Source organism: Nannospalax galili, unplaced genomic scaffold (genome assembly GCF_000622305.1).
Source record: "Nannospalax galili isolate Female #2095 unplaced genomic scaffold, S.galili_v1.0 scaffold72, whole genome shotgun sequence".
NCBI lineage: Eukaryota > Metazoa > Chordata > Mammalia > Rodentia > Spalacidae > Nannospalax > Nannospalax galili.
In genome coordinates, this window is record NW_008336933.1 from 10691420 (window position 1) to 10713552 (window position 22133).

At 44.0% G+C, this 22133-nt stretch overlaps 1 protein-coding gene across 3 annotated transcripts; it reads left to right on the top strand.

Annotated features, from left to right (window-relative positions):
• The first annotated feature begins 920 nt into the window (after positions 1-920).
• On the top strand, positions 921-18627 carry Eci2 (enoyl-CoA delta isomerase 2). Of its 3 annotated transcripts, none has more exons than XM_008831664.3 (10): positions 921-1034; positions 1893-2055; positions 5504-5602; positions 5924-6112; positions 7745-7814; positions 10263-10362; positions 11765-11885; positions 16021-16110; positions 17529-17672; positions 18328-18627. In XM_008831664.3, the coding sequence occupies exons 1-10, from the start codon at positions 991-993 to the stop codon at positions 18481-18483; spliced, it is 1176 nt and encodes a 391-aa protein (XP_008829886.1). In that variant the 5' UTR covers positions 921-990; the 3' UTR covers positions 18484-18627. The 3 variants fall into 3 exon arrangements, with proteins under 3 accessions (XP_008829886.1, XP_017653269.1, XP_008829887.1); XM_017797780.2 differs by lacking the exon at positions 921-1034 and adding an exon at positions 1041-1198 and having other exon boundaries at positions 18328-18626; XM_008831665.3 differs by lacking the exon at positions 921-1034 and adding an exon at positions 1043-1270 and having other exon boundaries at positions 18328-18626.
• Positions 18628-22133: the final 3506 nt, after the last annotated feature.

Consider the following 22133-nt stretch of genomic DNA (forward strand, 5'->3'; position numbering starts at 1 on the left):
AGGGTCAGGGTCTTTGAGAAACTCAGTTTAGCCAACCAACTAACATTTTATAAAATCTGGAAGAAAACTTTGCAATAAGCCTAACTTATTCCAGCTGGCTTTCACTGTTGTTCTCATTAGCTATTATCCAGATCTGCCTGATGAAACAATAGGGCCATCAGCACAGAATAATCAACTTATGTAAGACATGAACTCTACCCACTTGGAAAAGTCTTTCTTTGAGCAGCTCGCCTAATTTCTCTGAATTTCCATGTCAGCACAGGAGTGTTGAAAGAATTACAATCACCGTAAAAGTCCAACAGCGTTGGCTATGTGATCTAAAGAATCCAGGTATCAGTGAGCAAGGGACACCTTAAGCATACACCTCAGCTCTAGTCCTGAGTTGCAACATGTTCCCCCAGAGCGGTGAAAAGTTCGCTTCTTCCAAACAGCTCCACATAACTGAACCCAGCAACCTACACGAGCACACCCTGCGCCCAGTGCCCCCCTCCCCGAAGCCAACCCCTCTTTCCCCGCTCTCTGTGCCCCTTCCCCCGGGACCCAGGCGCCTGCCCCACTGTGCCCAGCGACCCTGGCCTTGCACCCATAACGTCCCCGTTCCTCGGCTCCCAGCTCCCCTCCCCCAGCTCCCAGTCCTCTTTACCCAGTGCCCCGCCCCCAGCGCCGAGTCCTCTATGCCCAGCGACCCTCCCCCAGCGCCCTGTCCTCTTTGCCGGGTCACGCGCCCGGGGACTCCGATCAACTGTGCAGTGGTTCCACTGGGCGTCCTTCTAGGCTCCAGTCCACCTCGTCTGGGCCCCGCCCCAACTCCGCCCCATCTGTATCCACTCCAAACTCAGACTTTGCCCCTCGCCGGCGCCCTGGGCTCTCATCGTGCCTTGGCTCCAGGTCCCTGGTTCGGCCTGGAGCTCATGTCCAGGCTCCGCCCCTGCCCCGCCCCCAGATCCGCCGGGCCTAAGAATCCCTACTCTGAGCACTCTGGCCCTAGCCATGGCTTTTGTGACCCGTAGCCTTGCACGGCGCTGGTGCCCGAGGTAAGCGTGGAGCCTCGGCGGCCCGGCCGGAGTAGCCCGGGGGTCTCCCGCCCGCCCTGCCCTGCTGTCTGGGCTGGCTAGCTGGAGCAGCAGCTCGTTTGGTTTTCCAGCGAGAGAGCTCTAAAGAGTGACCTCAGTGTCCTTCCTCCGCCGAGTCCGGAAGGGTAAGGATGGACGCATCCCCGGGCCTCGCTCCGGTGACCTCCGCCGGCCTGAAGCCCGCACCGCGCTTTGCGGTGAGCGGCCCGGCAGCGCTGGGTGCAGTCCAGGGCCCCCTGCAGGCATCTGGGTACTTCCTCTTGCTCAGTGACCTCACTAGGGCGGCAGTGCTCGTGCACGCGTTTGCACGTGGAGTGTTATTCTCCGTGTAGGCTTCGCTTTCGCTGTCATAGTGAGAGAAATGACTGGCTAGAGCCACGGATATGTAACAACCCAAAAGAGCCTGTGCCTAGCGAGCAAAACCTAGAAGGTGGTGCTTGCCGTAAAGCGGTGGCGTGAGTGACGTGTTTCTGCAATTTGTTTGTAAAACGAATGCGTCATTTTAAATAAGCTGGAACCACCTTCTATGGAAAGTTGCCTGTACTTGGGCCTTCTGTGGACATTTTAAAGATTCCTTAGTTTTCTGCTTAGAAAAGCCCCTTGCCAAATTTAAATATAATGTAGCTTTTCCCCTTTTGAAAAAGATAAAGTTTACTGTAAACAGTTTATTTTATCAAGGAATCATTTGAGGCTAGCTTGTCGGGGCAGGTTAGATAAGTATTATAGATAAGCATAGCATTTTGATCTGTATGGGTTGGGACCAATCAGCAGTAGGGCTGCAGAAATACAAACAAATAGAAAACAGTCCACTATTTGTAGTCTCCAGCAGGTTGCTAGTCTTCCAGTGGCTGGGTTGCACTTGGGCCAACCAACAATGGAAGCCAGTCAGAAAGACTTTGAAAATGCAATGAATCAAGTGAAACTCTTGAAGAAGGATCCTGGAAACGAAGTAAAGCTAAAACTCTATGCATTGTATAAGCAGGTAATGGCCTGAGCTCTGACATTATTTAAAGATGTTTTTTGCAAACTCCTTAAGTAGATAACGCTTATAAAGTGCAGCTTGAATGTTTGGGGTGCATGGCTGACTCCCTTCTAAAGAGTGTATATATGAGTTTTGCTTTGCTTTTTATATTAGGTCTTGAAAGACTATTAAGGTACAAAGTAGCCCCTCAGTATCTCTGTAGAATGAAGAGATTTAAAATATATATTACAATGTTTGTTGGTCCTTGTTCAACTCTTAATGATTAGCGTATAGCCTTTGGGAAGGTATTTTGAGACAATATGCAAGATTTGAATACGGAATTTTAGCAACTATTGTGTAGTATTGCCATGGTTCTTGGTAATGGTGCCGTGTTTATATAGTGAAATATTGATTTTTTGGAGAAATGTATACTAAGTATGCAGTGTGAACAATAGCATGGGATTTGGTATGTCTGAGATTCATTGAAATAAAACAAGAAAAAATAAGTGAAGTCCATCAAGTGAAATTTAATAACTATTCAGTTTGATTGGATATTATCATTCATTTTTGTGAATGTTAGAATGTTTATAGCAAGATTGGACTCTTGGGTTATCTAATTTTCTACTAGGTGACCGACCAGTCGAGCCTCTCGTTACCATGACTGTGTACATCAATTTTATTTGTCCCAAACGACTTTGCCCTCAGGCCTTGGGAGCTATTGTCTGAGCCCTTGGATTATCATGCTTGGTAGGAGTATTTTCGTTTGCCTGGAGTCTAGCAGTGAATTTGGGGTGCAGGGTAAGGGCTTTAGGTTAGGCTGGCTTGTCTGTGTGGTAGAGCCCTGGCAAAGACTGGACTATGACGCTGCAGAGAGATGGTTCTTCATTGACCATACTCCATGAATAGTGTCATGAATCCATTAACCTGGGAGTATTCCCCTTTCCTGACTCCTGGGAAGAGGACAACAGAAGCATCACGTTGACTTCCGCTCTAAACTCTGTCCTGTGGGCTTTACTCACTGGTTTAAGTCTGTATCCTTTCTCTGTGAGGGACTGTAACTATGCATAGCACAGCTTGCAGGGGCTCTGTGAATCTTTTTAGTAATGAGAGGAGGTGATCTTGGGAACTTCCTTACAGCTGGTGCCATAGGTGAGAGCAGTCGGAAGGGAAAGGTAACCCCTTGCCTTGTGGACTTCCATCCCTCTAGCTTCCCCGATGACTCACTCTTCTAGGCTGACTTTGTAAGAAATCAAAGCCTCTGCTGCCTGTGATTTTTAAAAAAATATTTATTATTTTTATTTTGTGTGTTTGAGTGTATTGCCTGCATGCATATGTGCACCCATGTCATGCAATGCTCTTGGAGGTCAGAAGAGGGTGTCAGATCCCCTGGAACTGGAGTTACAGTTGTTAGCTGCCATGAGGGTGCTGGGATTCTAACCTAGGTCCTCTGCAAGAGCAGTCAGTACTCTTAACTGCTGAGCCATCTCTCCAACCCCCATTGCCTGTGATTTTCAAAGCCTTTTCTGTCCTCTTTTAGCTATTACAAAATTTAGAAAACTTTAATTTTAGTTACTTCTGAAAAGCAGCTGAGTAGGGTATTTTATTCATCTCAGGACACCCATTTCTCCTGCCCTCAAACAAAATTTAGTTGTTTTTTCCTGTCATGTCCTTCAGTTGAGCTTTGAGAGCCCACCCTGTACCTCCACCAGCTTTCAGTCCCATTGCCCAGGTACCAGGAGTCCACCACCGAGCTACTGGCTGTTTCCTCATAGATAGGAGTAAAGAACGCCTATGGGCTTCCAATGTCTGTTGGTGAATTTCCATTGAAAATAGCTTCAGTATTTTCATTGGGGGAAAATGAGAACACAAATACAAAATTAATGTACTATTAGCTTTTTTTTACATTTTTATTGAATTTTTGCAATTTCCATGCAGTATAATTTGATGACGTTTATATCCCCTCTCCCATCCACACCTCCCCACATTACCCCTGCCCACACTCATTTCAATGTACTCTCTGTATAATAAATCCTATAGAGCCTATCTTGAATCCCCATATGTTCTCCAGTGTGGATCCATCCACTGGACCTTGCATAGGACTTGTGTATGTTGTCACCATTGCTGTGAGTTCACATGAGTAACAGACCAGTCATCTGGAGAACTCTGCCCCCCCCCATGGCCATCCATTACCTCTGGCTCTTACAGTCTTTCCAACTCCTCCTCTGCCATGATCCCCAAGCCTTGTGCTCCAGACACCTGCCAGGGGCCGTTGCACTCAGAGGTAAGTGCTCTGCAGCCCTTTCCTCCCCACATGTTAGAAAACCATAAGTTTCTGTGTCAGTCACCATCTGCTGCATAAGGAAACTTCTCTGGTGAAAGTTGAAAGACACATTAATCTTCAACAGTGGGTGAGCACCTGGTCCAGCACAGTCCATTACAGTCGTCCCTTTTGGGACTGGGAGTCAATATTATTATGAGGGTACCACAGCTCTGGCTCATAGGAGGGGAACCACACCTCTAGCTCACAGGAGAGGACTATAGCTCCACCTCACTGGGGCCAGGGGCGGGGGGGGACGGTCCACAGCTCTAGCTCACAAGAGGGGAACCACTGCTCCTGCTTACAGGAGGGGACCAGGACTCCAGCTCACAGGAGGGGACCACAACTCCAGCTCACGGGAGAGGACCACAACCACAACTCCAGCTCACAGGGGGGGAACCATGACTCCTGCTCACAGGAGAGGATCACAGCTCCAGTTCACCAGAGGGGTACCACAGCTCCAGCTCACAGGAGGAGTCCACAACATCAGCTCACAGGAGGGAGCCACAGCTCCAGCTCACAGGAGGGGACCACAGCGCCAGCTCATATGAGGGGACCACAGCTCCAGCTCACAGGAGGAGTCCACAACATCAGCTCACAGGAGGGAGCCACAGCTCCAGCTCACAGGAGGGGACCACAGCGCCAGCTCATAGGAGGAGCCAGAGCTTCAGCTCACAGGAGAGGACCATGACTCCAATTCATAGGAGATGACTACAGCTCCAGCTCATGTGAGGGGTCCACAGCTCTGGCCCTCATGAGGGGACCACAGCTCCAGCTCACAGGAGGGGACCACAGCTCCAGCTTTTTAAAAGACCACTTTCCCAAAGGCTTTCTCTTGCATTATTTTCATACACAGTTATCTTACTATAAGGGTTGGTGGTCAATAACACCATTTATCTCTTTGTTCTTTTTCTGATGATTCTCTCTCTCTCTCTCTCTCTCTCTCTCTCTCTCTCTCTCTCTCTCTCTCTCTCGTGTGTGTGTGTTTTCAGCAGTAATGTCAGAGAGGGTAAGGAGAAAATTGAGATCATTTTTCATGCCCTGTGAAAGGATTAGCAGAGGTATTCTGGCTACCTCTGAATTTTATGGATCTTCAATATTTAAGTCCCCAGTTGGACATTTGGCCATCAATCATCCCTGTCCTCTTTACAGGCCACAGAAGGACCTTGTAATATGCCCAAACCAGGTGTGTTTGACTTCATCAACAAAGCCAAGTGGGATGCATGGAATGCCCTTGGCAGCCTGCCCAAGGTAAACTTACTTGTTCTACTGCTGGCCAGATTATTCAACTTGGTTTTTCAATTCATTATCAATGTAGCCTTTCAAATTTGTTTTCATTTTCCTCACTGTTGTAGCCAAGTTGGCCTTGAACTCATGATCTTCCTGCCTCAGCCTCCCAGGGGCTGGGATTACAGGCATGGGCCACTTTACTTGATAGCTTTGAAATCTCGATGTACCTTTACTGAATCAAAGCCTCTGCTTTTCTTATTGCCAAGGGTTGTTTATTAGCATCGTATGTTTCCCCAAATGCTTATTATTGACAGTGGGCTGAGTTCTTTGTCATCTCTTCAGGAAACTGCCAGGCAGAACTATGTGGATCTGGTGTCCAGTTTGAGTCCTTCATCTGAAGCCTCTAGCCAGGGAGAGCCTGGAGTCCATGAGAAAGTCCCAGAGTCTGAGGGGATCGTGGTGACCTCTGAAGATGGCATCACAAAGATCACATTTAATCGACCCACCAAGAAAAATGCCATAACCTTTCAGGTAATGTTACCTGCCAAGGAGTGGGTCCTACTTTTCTTTTCCTTGTCTCTTTGTTTCACTTGAAATACTAGAATTTTTTATTTCCATTTTTGTGTGAGAAGATTAGGAATTTTGGTCACTTCAATCAACAGAGTTGGGCATTCCTTGTTTAGAATTTCTGAGTTTCAGGAGGTCCTACTCATCCAAAGGTGCTGAAGCTTTCCTATGAATGGAAGCACAAGGCAGTTGAATCAGTATAAGTGAGATACACATTGAGAGGAGATAAAAAGAGGCTTTCTACGAGCAGTACACACTCCCCACGCTATCTTCGTATCACTGCCTTCCAAGTCTTTTCTTCTCTCGTGGAGGAGAGGGAAAGACTTCATCTTCAGCAGAGTGTTAACCAGCCCTGCTTTGAATGAGCTGCTTCCCAGCGCAATTTTGAATTTCTCCTTGAACTGGAATGATAATAAAATAACCACTTGAGCTTCTTCCCTTTGATATTACAGTGAGTTTATCAATGCTTGGCATTGAACTGAAAGTCAAGTCTCTAAGCTGCAGTGTGGTACAGCATGCTAATTTGAAATCTTAAGAACTGTATAAAGTTGCCTATGTGCCATCCAACTGATAAAGCATTTAATTCTGAGAACACTGTTTTTTTTGTCTTGAGTCATTCTATGTAAGCAGGGCATGTACAGCTGTACACTGCAGGATCCAAGAGTCAGGACTTTCTGCACAGAGGTTTATTTCATTTTTGCAAGGACCCTGTTGCCATTATTTAAGAAAACAGTTCAACAGGTCATAAAGTAACTTGTTGAAGTTCATATAGCTAGTAAGCAGGAGATTCTAAATTAATACATCCCTTTCTTAACCCTGGATCTTGCTGGTCACCTTGCCTGCTGTGTCGCCATCACTAGAATACTAAGATGATTTCCTGCCCCCCCCATCGTTATTCATACTTAAATTAAGTCCACATTTTCATCCTTTCTTATTTTTATGGAAGAACCCACTTTCTTGATAATCATAAACATTCACCCTCTTCATCAGTCTTTTCCACATTGAAATCTAAAAGTAAAAACTATACCAATCTTATATACACTAAAAACTATGGCAAGATTTTCAGAAGCATTGGGAGGCCACTGTCCCCAGATCCCAGTACATCATCTCAGAAATCCAGATTCTGACGTTTGTTCACACTTCTCAGACTGCCCAGAACACTTACTCTTCTTTGAGGCCGCAGCTGAGGTGCTGTTTCCGGATACTTTTCTCCATCCACCTTCCCTGTCAGCCACTCTAAATAACCTCCACAGATCCAACAAACTCTGTGCTCTCCCATAACCCCCTCTCACCCTGGCCCTGTTTGAGCAGAGTAATCTGTTAAAACCCCAACGCTCAAGAACTACATCTCTTTTCACTTTTGGAACAAAGTGGCTCTGCTGTGTCTACCACATTTGTACATAATATGTACCGAGTAATTGACAAAGGAATGATAATCCTTTCAGGAACATTGAGCTATCCTTTTGGTTTTCAAAGTGTACTCCAAACTACTATGCTTGGAGCTGTGTTGAGAAAAGACTTTCAGACCGATGCTGTGTGTCGGTCCCCTGGGTCATGGCTCTCATTTTCACTGTTCTTTACCTTCCCATTCACCAGATGTATAACCAGATTATAGAAGCACTTAAGACTGCAAGCACAGATAACTCAGCCATAACTGTTTTTACAGGTAAGACTTAACTAAATTTCTACTTTAGGGGCCCCTTACTAAGTACGGATTTGAATGAAAAAGACTGAAGATCTTTTCCAATACCACAGTGCTCTAATTTGTAAATGTACAATAATATCATAGATAAGAAATAACCACTTTTTGGTAATTACTCATAGTAAAGTATATATCCAGACTTGACTGATACAATGACAGTCATGGTGGCTTGATTCACAAAAGCCAGAATAGAAAACAATTCAGTTGTCCAAAAGAGATAGATCTTTGACTATCTATATATCAGAATTAAGCTCAGCAATAAAAAGAAATAAATTCTTAATATACACAAAAACATGATGAGCATTTGAAGTATGGTTCAGCAAAATCAATAAAATACAGGAGTGCATACTGTCTGGTTCAACTTATGTAAGTTCTACAGTGTTAGGCAGAAGTCTACAGTGTTGATGGAGCCTGAAAGTGACTGCCATGGGGCAGCTGGAATGGGTAGGGCTTGAAAAGCACCTGAGAGCATTCTAGGGTGTTCTGTACAGTAACCCCTCTTAGTCAAATTTCTCTTTCTATAGTTTTTGCCTTCCTAGGTTTCAGTTACTTGTGGCCACTCTTGGTCCAAAAACAATGAGCAGAAATTTCTAGAAAACAAACAGTATGTTTTAAATGACTTTTATATAGCATATTGTTATTTTTAAATTTTGCAATTATCTTACCTAGTTTATATATTAAACTTGGTCCTAGAAATGTATGTATAATTGGCCCTCAGTGTCCTCAGAGAATTGGTCCCATGATTCCCACCAATACAAAACCGTTCATGCTCAAGTCCCTTGTGTAAAATCTTATACTATTTGCATATATACCTTCCCACATGGGCGATTTAAGGAATTTGTGGACCAACTTGGAACATATTCCTGAGGATAAGGGAAAACCACTTTATCTGTGATCACTTTAGTATTTACAATGGCCAAAACTCATTAAGAGGGCTAGGGGTGTATTTCAGCTGATAGAGTGCTTGCCTGTCATGAAGGAAGCCCTGGATTTGATCCCCATCATGGGCTTGGTGACACAGGAGTTTGATCCTGGCACTCAGGTGGTGGAGGCAGGAGATCAGTCCGTAATCCAAGGTTATCCTCAGCTATGTAATGAGTTTGAAAACAACCTGGGCTACACAAGAGTATCTCAAAACAAAACTCATGAAGAGCTAGCTTTTTATTGAATTTTTGTGCATTTCATATAATATATCTTACTCAAATTTAGACCCCTTCCCCCATCTGTGCCCCCAGTGATCCCCCCGAACAGATTTCATGCATTCTGCCATATAGGTTAAATCCTTTCTAGTCAAACATTTGTACCCGGATGTTCCTTAGTGCAGGTTCATCCACTGGGGTCTAGTCAGCCTTTCCCTTAAAGAAGAATGTCCCCCATAGGCTCCAAGTATTTGGACATTTTGTCCCCAGTTGGTGGCACTGTTTTGGGAGGTCTTAGAAAGCGTGGCCATGCTGGAGGAAGCTCGTCACTGGAGTTGGGCTTAGAGGGTTCTTAAGCCTTGATGGATCTCCAGTCCCTCTCTGCTTTCTGTGCCTACTTCAAGATGCGATCCTGCTTAGCATTCTGCTCCTGCACCAGGCACCTGCTGCCACCATACTAGCTGCTATGACAGACTCTTAATTGCCCTGGAACCATAAACTCTTCCTTTATAAGTTCTCTTGGTCATGGTGTTTTATCACAGCAACAGGAATAGTAACTAAGACTCTCACCCAGCAGCAGCTGGTTGCCAGTAGTTCCTAGGCTAGGGTTTGGGAAAAACTAGCTTTTTTGATTGTAGGCAAATTATGCTTTAATAAATGCACACACCTCTGGTGGTTCTTAAAATAGAGATGGAAAGAGGCAGGAGATCGAGGTCAGCCTGGTCTACATAGCAAGTTCCAGACCAGATGGGGCTATAGAGTCCCTATATCAAAAGAAACCAATAAAGGGGGTGGGGGGAGACAGACAGAAATTCTTACTGGAATCTGGAAAGTCCCACACAATCCATCTACTCTCTTACTACACCAACTTCCTTCCTCTGTCTTTTTCTCTGTATTAGCCCTGATGGCTCTTCTTTCAGTCCATCATTTAGACCCTGGATATCCTAGACTCTGAGCCTCTGCTTCTGCTGTTCCATCTCTGCTAGCCTTCCCTCTCCTTCAGATCTCAATTCAACGTCCCTTCCTAAACAAAACTCCATCTTTAACATCCTGATTAGATCAGCCCCATTTCATAGTCATCGAATGTGTCTCTCTTCTGTCACTACATCTACACTTCTTTATGTTCTTTAAACCCATGTCTAACTGTTCACCAGTCTCTAAATGAGGCTCGTCACTGTCCTTCTCGAGAGCCCAGCACTCAGGAGAAACTCAGCAGCTCTACAGTGAGTGAGTACATGAGGGAGTGGGGACTCTGTTGGTTTACTATTTCCAGGAAATGGTGACTACTACAGTAGTGGAAATGACCTAACCAACTTCACTAGCGCCGCTGGTGGAATGGAGGAGGCAGCTAAAACTGGCGCTGTTGTACTGAGGTAAGTGTCATTTGTCTGATCCCATTCATTCTTTTTTTCCATTTGTATGTGTATGTTTGCGGTGTGTATTTGTATGTATGTTGTCCTAGTTTGTTCTTCATTGCTGTGACAAAATACTCTGACCACTACCAACTTGGGGAGAAAAGGGTTTATTAGCTTACATATCCCGGGTCACAGTTCATCCAGGAGCCCAAGGTAGGAACTCAGGGCAGGAACTTGGAGGTAGAAGCTGGAGCACAGGCCATGGAGGAATGCTGCTTACTGGCTTGCTCCTGTGGCCCCTGCTCAGCTTGCTTTCTTATGCAACACAGGCTGACCTGCCCAGGGGTGGCACCACCCACAGTGGGCTGGGCCCTCCGACTTCACTCATCAAGAAGATGCCCCTCAGACATGGCCACAGGCCAGTCCAATAGAGACAATTCCCCAATTGAGGCTCCCTCAACCCAGGTGTGTCAAGTTGACACTAAAGCTATCCAGCACATACGTTTTGCATGTGTGTGGATGCACATGTATCCGTGTGCATATGGAGTCTGAGGTTGATGTTAGGAATCATCCTTGATTGCTCTTCCACCTAATTCACTGAGGCAAGATCTCGAAAACAAACCCAGAGCTTACCTCTATGGGGATTGCCCTGGGGATTCCACCTCCATCTTCTGAGGCCAGAACTGCACACAGGCCGCCACACCCACCCCACATTTATATGGGTTCTGGAAATCCCAACTCCATTCTAGTCCTCACACTTGAGTGGCAAAAACTTTAACCACTGAGCAATAGCCCCAGTACCCTAAGACTTATGCATCAAAATATTTAGTTGAGCAATAGTAAAATGCCCACTTCTCTGCACTGATGCAGTTGTGAGTTTGAAGATATTTCCCCAAATTCCCAATTAGTACAAGCATTTGCTCTATCACCCTGATGGCTGTTACCTCTTCATCCTACCCTCTGGAAATGTAAGAAAGAGAGAGAGGGAGCTGAGAGTTTGAATCCAACCAGGTGACTAGAGGGTTCCTATGGATCCTGGCAGTAGACTGGAAGGAAGCAGTGATGAAGAGTGTAGAAGGATGTCTAAGGTCTCAGTTTCCCATCTCAATCCTCTGAATGTCTGAGTCTCCCTGTGCTGTGATGTTGTAGCATGTACTCAGTCACCCACCCGGATCTCTCCGGTCACAGCTGGCCTGCAGTCTGGAACTCACTGCCCAGAAAACAGAGTATGAACAGGGCTGAGCCTGTAGGAATTCTAGTCTGAGCTTCCATTACACCATTGACAGGGATCCTGGGTCTCTGGGGAGGTAACCCTTTAGGGGTTACCAGAGTCACACAATCTCAGATTCACACAAACATTTCTATAGTTTGAGAGTGTAAGTTTGGAGTATTTAATGTTTTCCTATGTCCATTTCTGTAGGAATTTTGTAAACAGTTTTATAGACTTTCCCAAGCCTCTGATTGCAGTGGTAAATGGCCCAGCTGTGGGAATCTCTGTCACTCTTCTGGGGATGTTTGATGCTGTCTATGCATCAGACAAGGTAAGCCAGCTCTCACAAACATAGGTCAGTCAGTGAGCTCCTTTGGTTCCTTATTGTAGTTAGCATTAAGTATATTACATAGGGTTGATATATAATGCAGTAATTTAGTTTGTTCTTAAGTTGATAAGATATTTTTCCTTCATTATTAATCGAATTTTCTTAACCACCAGTATTGTTGTGAACATTGTCTCAACTCTGATGTTTTTGTATTTTAATCAAAGTGCACAACAAATATTCAGCTTTAAGTTTTCATATTGCCAAAAATACTCAGGAGATGCTTGAAAACTTTCAAGGGAAGGAATAGCATCTTTGCAGAGGGGACTGCTGCTCTTCACCATGCTCCCTCCTTTGCAGATAAGAAACTCTGAACAGCCCTCACTCCCAACACAGATCAGCCTGTGTTCACCATTGCATTAAACACTTATTTTTATTCTTATCATAGTATTTTTCTGTGTCAGCAGAAAATAAAATTTGAAAAACATGGAAACTACAAAGAAAAAAATGATTAAAAAAAAATACTCCACAGGTCAGTGATGGTGCACTTACCTAATATGAGCAAGGAAACCCCAGCCCCTTTAAAAAATACTTCACGGAGTGTTGGGTGCAGGTGGGAGGACTAGGGAGATGTAGTTCAAAGGATATGAAGTAACAAATATTTGGGCAGAAGGAGCTAACGTATAATGAGGGGACTGTAGTCGATAATGAAGTACTATATCCAGGAGTTCTGCTAAATGAGCAGATAGGTTATAGCTGGCCTTGGTTAGGGTGTGACTGCATGAGTTAATCGGTTCCACAAAAGCAGTTATTTTACTGCATATGTATTTCTGGTAACATGTTGTCTACCTTAAATATACATACTAAATTTATAATTTTTGAACAGTTACTCATTTTGTCATTCAGACATAAACCATCAAAGAGAGTAAGAAACCAGTGCTAGTATTTGATGTATAGAATTTACTAGATCTCACCAGTTCTGACTGCTGAAACCCTAGTTGGTTTCTAAGTTTTGACATTTTCAACACAGATGTGATGAACAGTTGTCTTAGCACTTGGACCTCAGAGCACTTAGCCAGAATTATAAACATGTGTAGCCCTTAGGTTCTTCTGGTATCTTCTGCTTAGGAGGTGGTGAGGTCTTCTGAGCCACTACATGTTAGAATGCTTGGTTATCACCACCAAAGAGATTCCTGGGCTATTATTAGCTTCATAAACTCATACCATATTCAATGATGGGCTTTTTGACCTCATATTAAAATGTTCATTACCGTGGTGTGTCTAAGGGGTAGTGGTCATCAGTACAGCTAGCAGTTAACAATGCTAGCAGCTTCTCTGTCAGCAGTGGCACCTTTTCTATGTGAGTTTTGTAAATTAATAAATGTTTGCATGCTCACTATGTGCTAGGTACTCTTTTAAATACCCATTACAGAGATGTGCATTTCACATAATGCACACACAGCCCTATGAGGTAACACCAGTTTTACAGATTGCAGAAACCATCAAAGAGAGTAAGAAACTTCTCCAAAGTCATTCAGCAATCTGTTGCCAGAGCCTAAACCCTTCATTACAGCCGCCATTCTGTTCCTGAAAATAAGCATTTTAATATCTGCTCATTGTCAGGTTTGTACATACCTGTTTATGGTTCCTTAGCTATGGTCAGTTTTCTTAGTTTTCTGGTTATATTCTTTAGACTATGTTGTCTTAGCGTATTTTCTTAAATACTGTTTCTTTTCAGTGAAAAGAAAAATGACATTAATGAGAATATTTTACATTATTATTTGTATGCTGCCTATATTATGTCTTTATGTATTGTCACAAATACGCATTAAAGATAATACTTTGTTGGAAATGAAATCTAAATATTCTTCTACATAGATCAGTTATAAGTTAATTTCTTTCATAAGTATTTATTATTCATAAAGAAAATCATTGAAATAGGTAGGTGTGTTCTTAAGCCTGTAATCCCAACACTTGGGAGGCTGAGACAGGAGGACTGCCATGAGTCTGAGGCCAGCCAGTCTGTACTCTAAGATCCTGTCTCAGTTTTTCTTAAATCTAGAAAAAAATGAACACATGTATCTTCTAAGTACCCAATACTGAACCTGACTCTGGAATCTGAACCCAGTCAGAGGAGCTCCTAGGCAAAATCAAGAGAAATGAAAGATTAAGGAAGCACGTTTCCAACTCACCCAACAAATCTAATCACTCTAAATGTTTTAAAGATGTATTTATAAAGCAGTAGATCCGGGATCTAATGTAAAAGTGGACAATGTGGAGATTTACATAGCTGTATAGCCTGCAGAGGATGAAGCACAATGGCTCTTTAAACCATAAAGAAAGGGAGCATTAAAAAATGGAAAGGGAGGGGCCAGGTGGGGTGGCTCAATGGGTAAAGGCACTTGCTACCAAGAGTGATGACCTGAGTTTGATCCCCAGGACCTATTTGGTGGAGGGAGAGAATCAACTCCAACAAGTTCGCCTCTGACTGCCACACACATAAACACACACACACAATAAATAAATAAAATTTAAAAACTTAAATGGAAAGGGAAGCTGAGTATGATAGTATGTGGATATAATCCTAGTAACTGGGAGGTAGAGCAGCTAGAGGATCTGGAGTTCACAGTCATATTTGGCAACATAGTTCAAGGCCAGCCTGGGCTACATGAGACCACCTGCCTCCCCCACCAAAGGGAAAAAGGGAAAGAAAAAGGACCTTGGTATCTCATGCCTGTAATCCCAGCATTCTGGGAGGCTGAGGCAAGAAGATTGCTGTACATTTGAGACTAGCCTTGGCTACATGACAAGATTTTGTATTAAAAAAAAGTAAAAGGGAAAGATAAGCCACAGACCAAAAATATATTTGCATGCTACTTATAACCTGTGTATTTAAAGAATTCTTACAGTTCAGCAATAATAATCTAAAAAAACGGTGAGATGCACATGTGGTTATTAAGTACAAGAAAAGATTCTCAACATCATCAACTAATCATTATGGACATAGAAATTTAAAATGTGAGACACCACTATACATGAATCAAGTTAAAAAGACTTCCTAGCAGACCTCGGCAAGGACATGGATCAGGCAGAGCTGTCCTACACCGCTGGTGGGAGTGTTGATGGGACAGCCACTCTGGGAAAGAGTTCAGCCCCTCATTCTAAGATAAACATGCACCTTTCTCACAACCCAGCAATTCCACTCCTAGGTATTTACCCATAAAATTTAAAAGCCTATGTTTGCCCAGAGACCTGTATACATACATATAAACCACTTCTTTTTTGATAGAATAGGATTTAATTTTTTTTCAGCTTCATTAGTGTATTATTGACAAGTTAGAATTACATGAAGTCCATGGTTTTGGATTAGCCTTACTGATAATAGCCAAAACACTAGAAATAGTGCATGTAAATCAGCAAATGACAACATACCCACATGTGGGGTGGGTGGGGTGACCCCCAGACCTCATGCCAAGTGTCAGGAGCAAGAAACAAAGGTCTACAGTAGGTTTCCATTCATGTAATGTTCTAGAAACAGGTGTAACAACAGGAACAGACAGCAGATGAGGGAGGCATGGGGAAGGCAGAAGGGAGTTGCCCACAAGCATAAGGGAACTTTTGGTGTAATATTTTCCATGTTGGAACTGGTGGTGGTTCCATAATTCTGTATTTATGAAAAAAATCCATTTACAACACACTACAAGTGAATTGTGTGTACATATTATACCACATAATCTTAGATTATCATTAAGAATAGTAAGCTGGTGTGGTGGCATATATCTGTAATCTCAGCACCTAAGAGGCTGAGGCAGGAAGATGGTGAGTTCTAGGCTACATAGCAAGACTGTCTCAAACATACACACACTAATTGTGAAGTTAAGATCAAATAGTAGGGGCTGGAGAGATGGCTCCATGGTAAGAGCACTGGCTGCTCTTGCAGAGGACCAGGGTTCAATTCCCAGCACCTACATGGTGGCTAATAACTGTCCAGTACTCCAGGGGATCTGACACCCTCTTCTGAACTCCTCGGTCATTGCATGACATGGGTGCACTTATATACGTGCAGGCAATACAGTCATACACATAAATTTTTTTTAAATATATTTTGAAATTATTTTCTTTTCTTCCCCCATCCAAATAGGCAACATTTCATACTCCATTCAGTAGCCTTGGCCAGACCCCAGAAGCATGCTCTTCTTACACATTTCCGAAGATAATGGGTCCAGCCAAGGTAACTTCTAAACTTAAAATTTACTGTGTCATCTTTCTTGCAAAAGCAATCCTCTGTCCCCTCCCCCCCTCCCCCCCTTTCCTCCCTCCATCCCTCCCTTTCCCCTCCCCGCCCCTTTCCCCTGCTAACCTGGGCAGTGCTGTAGAGGCTCATTACTAGATCTGCAATTCTAAAGAGTTTGACCTAGCAGAACCAGGCTATCAGAGGATCTGATATAAGGGAAAGTGGGAAAACCTCAGCAACTCCTAATGGAGGGACACTGGGCTGGCAGCTGGTAGCCTAGTGCTGAGTGCCAGCAGCAGAACAAGACCTCATCCTCCACAGCTGTGTGACATTGAAAGCCTGGGACTATGCAGCCTCTCTGGTTCTGCTCAGCTTGGGACCACCCAACTGCTCTGTGAATGAGCAACCATCCACTGAGATGACATGGTGACTTCACTTTGGGAGTCAGTCATGTGAAGTGCCAGGAGTTGAGAGGCTTCCTGGGGCATTACCTGCTGTCTTTCCACCAGCTGCTTTGCCTACATGTCAAGACTCCCAAGGTGCCCACGGGGCTGCTCAGCTCTTTCCCTGTGTTGGTGCACATCTAGTTGCCTGTACTCTTTGGAGTGGCTCCAGGGACATTTTGAAAGTACTAGAGAAGAAAGATGGAGGGAAGGGTTAGCAGGCATTGGTCATCATCTTACAGGGGAGTGGGAATGGTGCCTATTTGTGGACTTTTAGATTTTTTTGTTGTGAATGCCCACACAATTATACATCTATATAGTATATATATACACTTTTTAGATTTCATCAAACTATTGTCCCTTGCCCCAAGTTGTTATTGAGGGTTTAACTCTGAAAAGTTGAGCAAAACCAGCTCTTCAGAGTATTTGGGATTGTGTTTACTTTTCTGGAAGAGAAAGTGAAACTCTAGAGTCAGCATCTGCTTAATGACCTCAGTTTTTATAGAAATGCAATATGTCATCCTCGAGTTCTTCACTCAAATACAAGTAACTTGAGTTCCTTGGCAGGTGAAGAATGTGCTCAGAGCTGGACCACTAGGACAAGCAACCAGGGAATGTGCCTGAAAGCTTCAAAAAGTTGACCCTGTGGCCATAATTTCTCTGATATTCCTGCTTTTTCTTTTGTACTCGTGTACAGTGCAAACAGAAACCCTCATTGCTGTGGGTTGAGGTCATATCTTCTCTGGACTTCTCATTCTGACCACCCCACCATAGACCCTCACAGAAGCAGCTGTCCTTCCACCCCTTCCAGAGGCAGAAACTGCCATGGTCTCAGCACACTTTGCAAAACCTTTCCTGTTGCAGCCTCAACGGATTATGAGTAAATCTGTGTCTCCAGCAGAAGCTCAGTTGTGAGGTCAGCTGAAGCCTTGCTTTAGTCAGCTCGTGTCTTATTATTGCTTTTCATTCCAGGCAACTGAGATGCTTATTTTTGGAAAGAAGTTAACAGCAAAAGAAGCCTGGGCTCAAGGTCTTGTTACTGAAGTTTTTCCTGAGAGCACGTTCCAGCAGGAAGTCTGGACCAAGCTAAAAAGATATGCAAAGCTCCCGCCAAATGTTAGTATTTGTTTTTTTCACTTGCAGGAGCCATGCACGTCATTTCCAAAGAGGGAAAAAGAATGTGTCTTAGTGAGAATAATCCTAAAGAGTACAGGGCATTTCTTTAGTTGACTTTAAGCACATCTAAATTTTGGATGAATAAATCACTATAATTTTGGGAATGCTGATGTTTAGAAAAAGTATCAGACCTTTCATTTCTGTGATATAAGGGCAGAGGGGTGGTTCTCTATGGGGCTGGCTTGAGGAGGTGACAGAATTCACCCAGCACTTTTACTTTGGAATTGGGTTGATTGTATTTTGGAAATCCTGTGTGCGTGCATGCGTGCGTGTGTGTGTGTGTGTGTGTGTGTGTGTGTGTGTGTGCGCGCGCTAGTGGCTGATTGTTCTTACATTCTTGCTGCTGAGTGCATGGTCCTGGAACCAGCAGCTTTACCACCGCCCACCAGGGGCCATTTAGAAATGCACAGTAACAGACCTGCCTCACACCCTTACTGGGGTGATCTCTGTGCACATTCAGGGTTGAAAAGTAGTGTGTCCTATCCCACATGCCTCTTAGTAAGATTTAACAGGATCAGTTAATTTCAGTAGAAGTCGAGAAGAGTAATCCTACTCCTGTTAGAATAACATAACCTTACTGGTTTTGTTTAATCAGGCCATGAGAATTTCCAAGGAGTTAATCAGAAAAAGTGAGAAAGAAAAGCTATATGCGGTGAATGCTGAGGAGTGCACCACCCTCCAGTCAAAGTGGCTGACAGAGGAATGCATCAATGCAATCATGAGCTTCGTGTCCAGAAAAGCAAAGCTGTGACGACCACTGCAGCAGTTGCTTGCAGAGGGAAGTGACCGCCACAGGCTCACTGCGCCTTTTTCATGACTAATGTAACAATTATGGTGAGAATGTTTCCCAGCCCTGAGGAGTAATAAAATAAAATAAGAAAAAAACTTTTTAAAAAACTTCTGTAAAACTTTTAAGAATTCCTGTAGGTTTTTGGCAATAGAAAGTCTTACGTTTCTTGACATGAATGGATGCTGCCAGGAGCACTGGAACATTGTGCCCGGGCTCCTGCTCTGAAAAGCGCTCACAGCCTTACAAGCTGAAGTTATATCTCTGAACACCACAATAGCACTCTTTTGTCCACAGGAGGTGACTGAGTGGATTGGGCCGAACTCCGACAGCCTTTGGACTACCAACTTGAGGTCCTTGGTGGGTTTCATGTTCTTTCTCAGCCATCTGGAAAGGGAGGAAAATGGGAGGAAGAGAAATGAGAATCTTCATCCCGCCCCCAACATTCCTCCCCATACATACACAGCTCCCCAAATGGGTCCTGTCATTGGGAAGCCTGGCTTCTTGCTGCCTTTTGAGACCGCTGCCTTTAGTGTGGTATTTTATGAGGCAGTTGCACGTTGCCTTAACTGACCTTCTAACTTCCTGTTTTGATTTCATGCCTCACATGTCAATTGACAAGTTCTTGATAAGACTTTTGGGATATAAAATTGTTGTGGAATATTTTACTTTTTTAAAAATATTTTATTTTATGTGTATGAGTGTATTGCCTGCATGTATGTGAGTGCACCTGTGCCGTGCAATGCTGCAGAGGTCAGAAAAGGGCTTCGGATTCCCCTGGAACTGGAGTTAAGTACAGTTCGTAGCCACCATGTGGGTGCTGGGAATCAAACCCGGGTCCTCTGCAAAAGCAGTCAGTGCTCTTAACCGCTGAGTCATCTCTCCAGCCCCCTAAGGCAACCTTTGGAAAAAAAATTTTTGTTCAATAATCTCTAGATCAGGCTTCTGTAGCTTTGTATTTTGGCCTGTTGCTAGTGTTGCAATTTCACTTTCTTCAGACACTGGCTTTGGGGATCTGGACTGGGGCACGATGCAGTTGTTTCTTCTCTGCCCTCTTTTCTGACCCTTTTAAATGACAATATTTGTTCCATACTGTCTTTCCATACTTCCATACTTCATTCCATACTGTCTTTGTCCACTTTGTGCTACTGTACCTGAGTAACCGCTGAACCATCTCTCCAGCCCTGTATTTTGCTTTTTAAAAGACTTGATCTTTTCCATCACAAATTATTTTCCAGGTAGCTAACATCTCTAAACCCGTAATTTTTTAGTTCTTAGGTTTTTTTTATTCTGGTAATCCTAACCCACAGCATTCAGTTTTAGGGAAATGTGAACAGAAGTAATCATTAATATTTATTGACCAATTACTGCTGCCTGATGTTCACCATGTTATCCCTTGAAAATGATGCCAGAGAATAAAAATTAGGTAGATGCTGCTGCTTTAATTGGTTGAGATCCTAAGACACAGTGCGAAGGTTTTCTAGAGTGAAATGCAAAAGTCAGGCAGAGTCCAGTACCACCAAACTGCAGAGGCCAGCTACTGTCCAAACCTTTCATTACGTATAGCTGGAATCTCTGGACAAAATATGGAAAAGAACTATGTGAGAATCCTTCTGTTAGAAGTGGATTATGGAAAGGCATCAAAATGCAGAAAAGCAGCTTTCCCTACTGGTACATCTCTCTTCAGTGTGAGACATCTGTCTCAAGGACAGACCCCTGTTCTAGAGGATGCTGTGCTGGCTGTGATGTAGTCAGGTAAACGTAAGTCAAAGCAAAAAGAGGGCTTTCTGTCCAGGTAAGAGACACCTGGGGATTAGAGAGAGAATGAGAAGAGAATCCCAAGGCAGAGAAAGAAAGAAATTCCATGTATGCACTCTCAAGTGTCAGGTTCATGAATAGGACAGACACAATAAATGTAGCAAAAACTTAGAAAACCAAAGTGGGATTTTCACTATCACTCAAATCAGGAGAGCTTGTCTGAATCAAATCAGGTTGGTGAGGTGCCAAACACAACATCCTCCAAATGCTGTAACAAGACCAAAAGGCCATGCAGTATAATATTCACAGTGTCGAAGGTAGAGACCAAAATCATCGGCATTCAAAAAGCTATGAAAATCTAAACATTCCAAGTAAAAAGGATGATATACATTAATCCTCAGAGTACCCAGATACAAGACTTATCACACAGTCTAAAGCAGTTCTTAAAACTTGTACAAGGTTGTCTTTGTTTCTCCATTGCTGTGACAAAACACTCTGACCACAACCAACTTGGGGAGGAAAGGGTTTATTTGTCTTACATCTCCCAGGTCACAGTTCATCAGGGAGCCCAAGGTAGGATCAGGGCAGAAACCTAGAGTCAGGAGCTGGAGCACAGGCCATGGAGGATCACTGCTTTCTGACTTGCTCCCTGGCCCCTGCTCAGCGTCACAGTGGGCTGGACTCTCCCACATCATTCATCAAGATGATGCCCCACAGACATGGTCACAGGCCAGTCCAATCAAGGAAATTCCCCAATTAAGGCTCCCTCAACCCAGGTGTGTCAAGTTGACACTAAAGCTATCCAGCATAAAGGTCAAGAAAATCACACAATTATATGTGAAGTTTCAGCTGATAAATACAAAAAGTAAAAAGGTCAGTAGTGGCTTCTACTTCCCTGGGCTGCACAGCCTCCAGGCATCCTGGTGCCAGCACCTTTCCTGGTCCCCAGGAGCCCTCTGGGCTTGGTCCCACCCTCATCTCCCTTTGCTTTCTGGTCTGCACAGCCTCTGGGTATCCTGGTCCCAGCACCTTCCCTGGGTAAATCCAGCGTGCCCACCACACCTTGACTTTCCCAGCCTCTTTCACCCTCCCAGCTCCCCCGCCGCGTCTCTCCTCCTAGCTTGGGTACAGGCCCATTTCTTCTCTTGGCACACCAGACACAAGGGCTAACCTCTCCACCCAGAGCCACCACTACTTCCTGATCCTTTGCATCCAGACCAACCCAGTTCCTCCCTGCGGCCCCCAGGAATCCTCTGGGCCTGGTCCCACCCTCACCTCCCTGTACTTCCCTGGGTGGCATAGCCACCAGCTTCCTGAGACCAGCATCTATCCTGGGCACTTCTCCCAGGCCAGCCCAGCCTCCAAATTCCTGAGGGCAGCATTCTTTCCTGGAGGGACCCAGACCTTAGGAGACAGCCTGAGCACATTTGAGCCTCATCTCACTTGGGCCTCTGTGGCAACTCCTGAAGACAAAAGCAATTAGGCCATTCTAATATAAAATCAAGAAAGAGAACCTGAAGCCTAGACCAACCACCTTTTCATGCCCAACAAGTAAACAAAAAGTTTACAAAAAGAAGCAGGTATAAACTCAACAAAGGAAGGCATGAGTCTCACACAAGAATCAGAAACTGAAAGAAATTTACATGTCAAGGTCACAGAGAAAACAAGAAAAAACAAAATAATATAACCCCACCAAGTACCAATAGTCCTCTAGAGGAGTACAATTAGAATTCCCTAGAGATAACATAGGACGTGGAACTCAAAAGAACAATTATAAACATGATAAAAGAATTCAGTGAATTTAAAGAACACACAAATCAAAGAACTGAAGGAAGATAGGGATAAACTTCTGAATG

Excerpts from the sequence above, each read along its gene's own strand:
- Eci2 (XM_008831664.3), top strand. The coding sequence starts at position 991 with ATGGCTTTTGTGACCCGTAGCCTTGCACGGCGCTGGTGCCCGAG. Across the intron at positions 2,056-5,503 it reads TCTATGCATTGTATAAGCAG|GCCACAGAAGGACCTTGTAA; the intron begins GTAATGGCCTGA and ends TCCTCTTTACAG. Across the intron at positions 6,113-7,744 it reads AAAATGCCATAACCTTTCAG|ATGTATAACCAGATTATAGA; the intron begins GTAATGTTACCT and ends CCCATTCACCAG.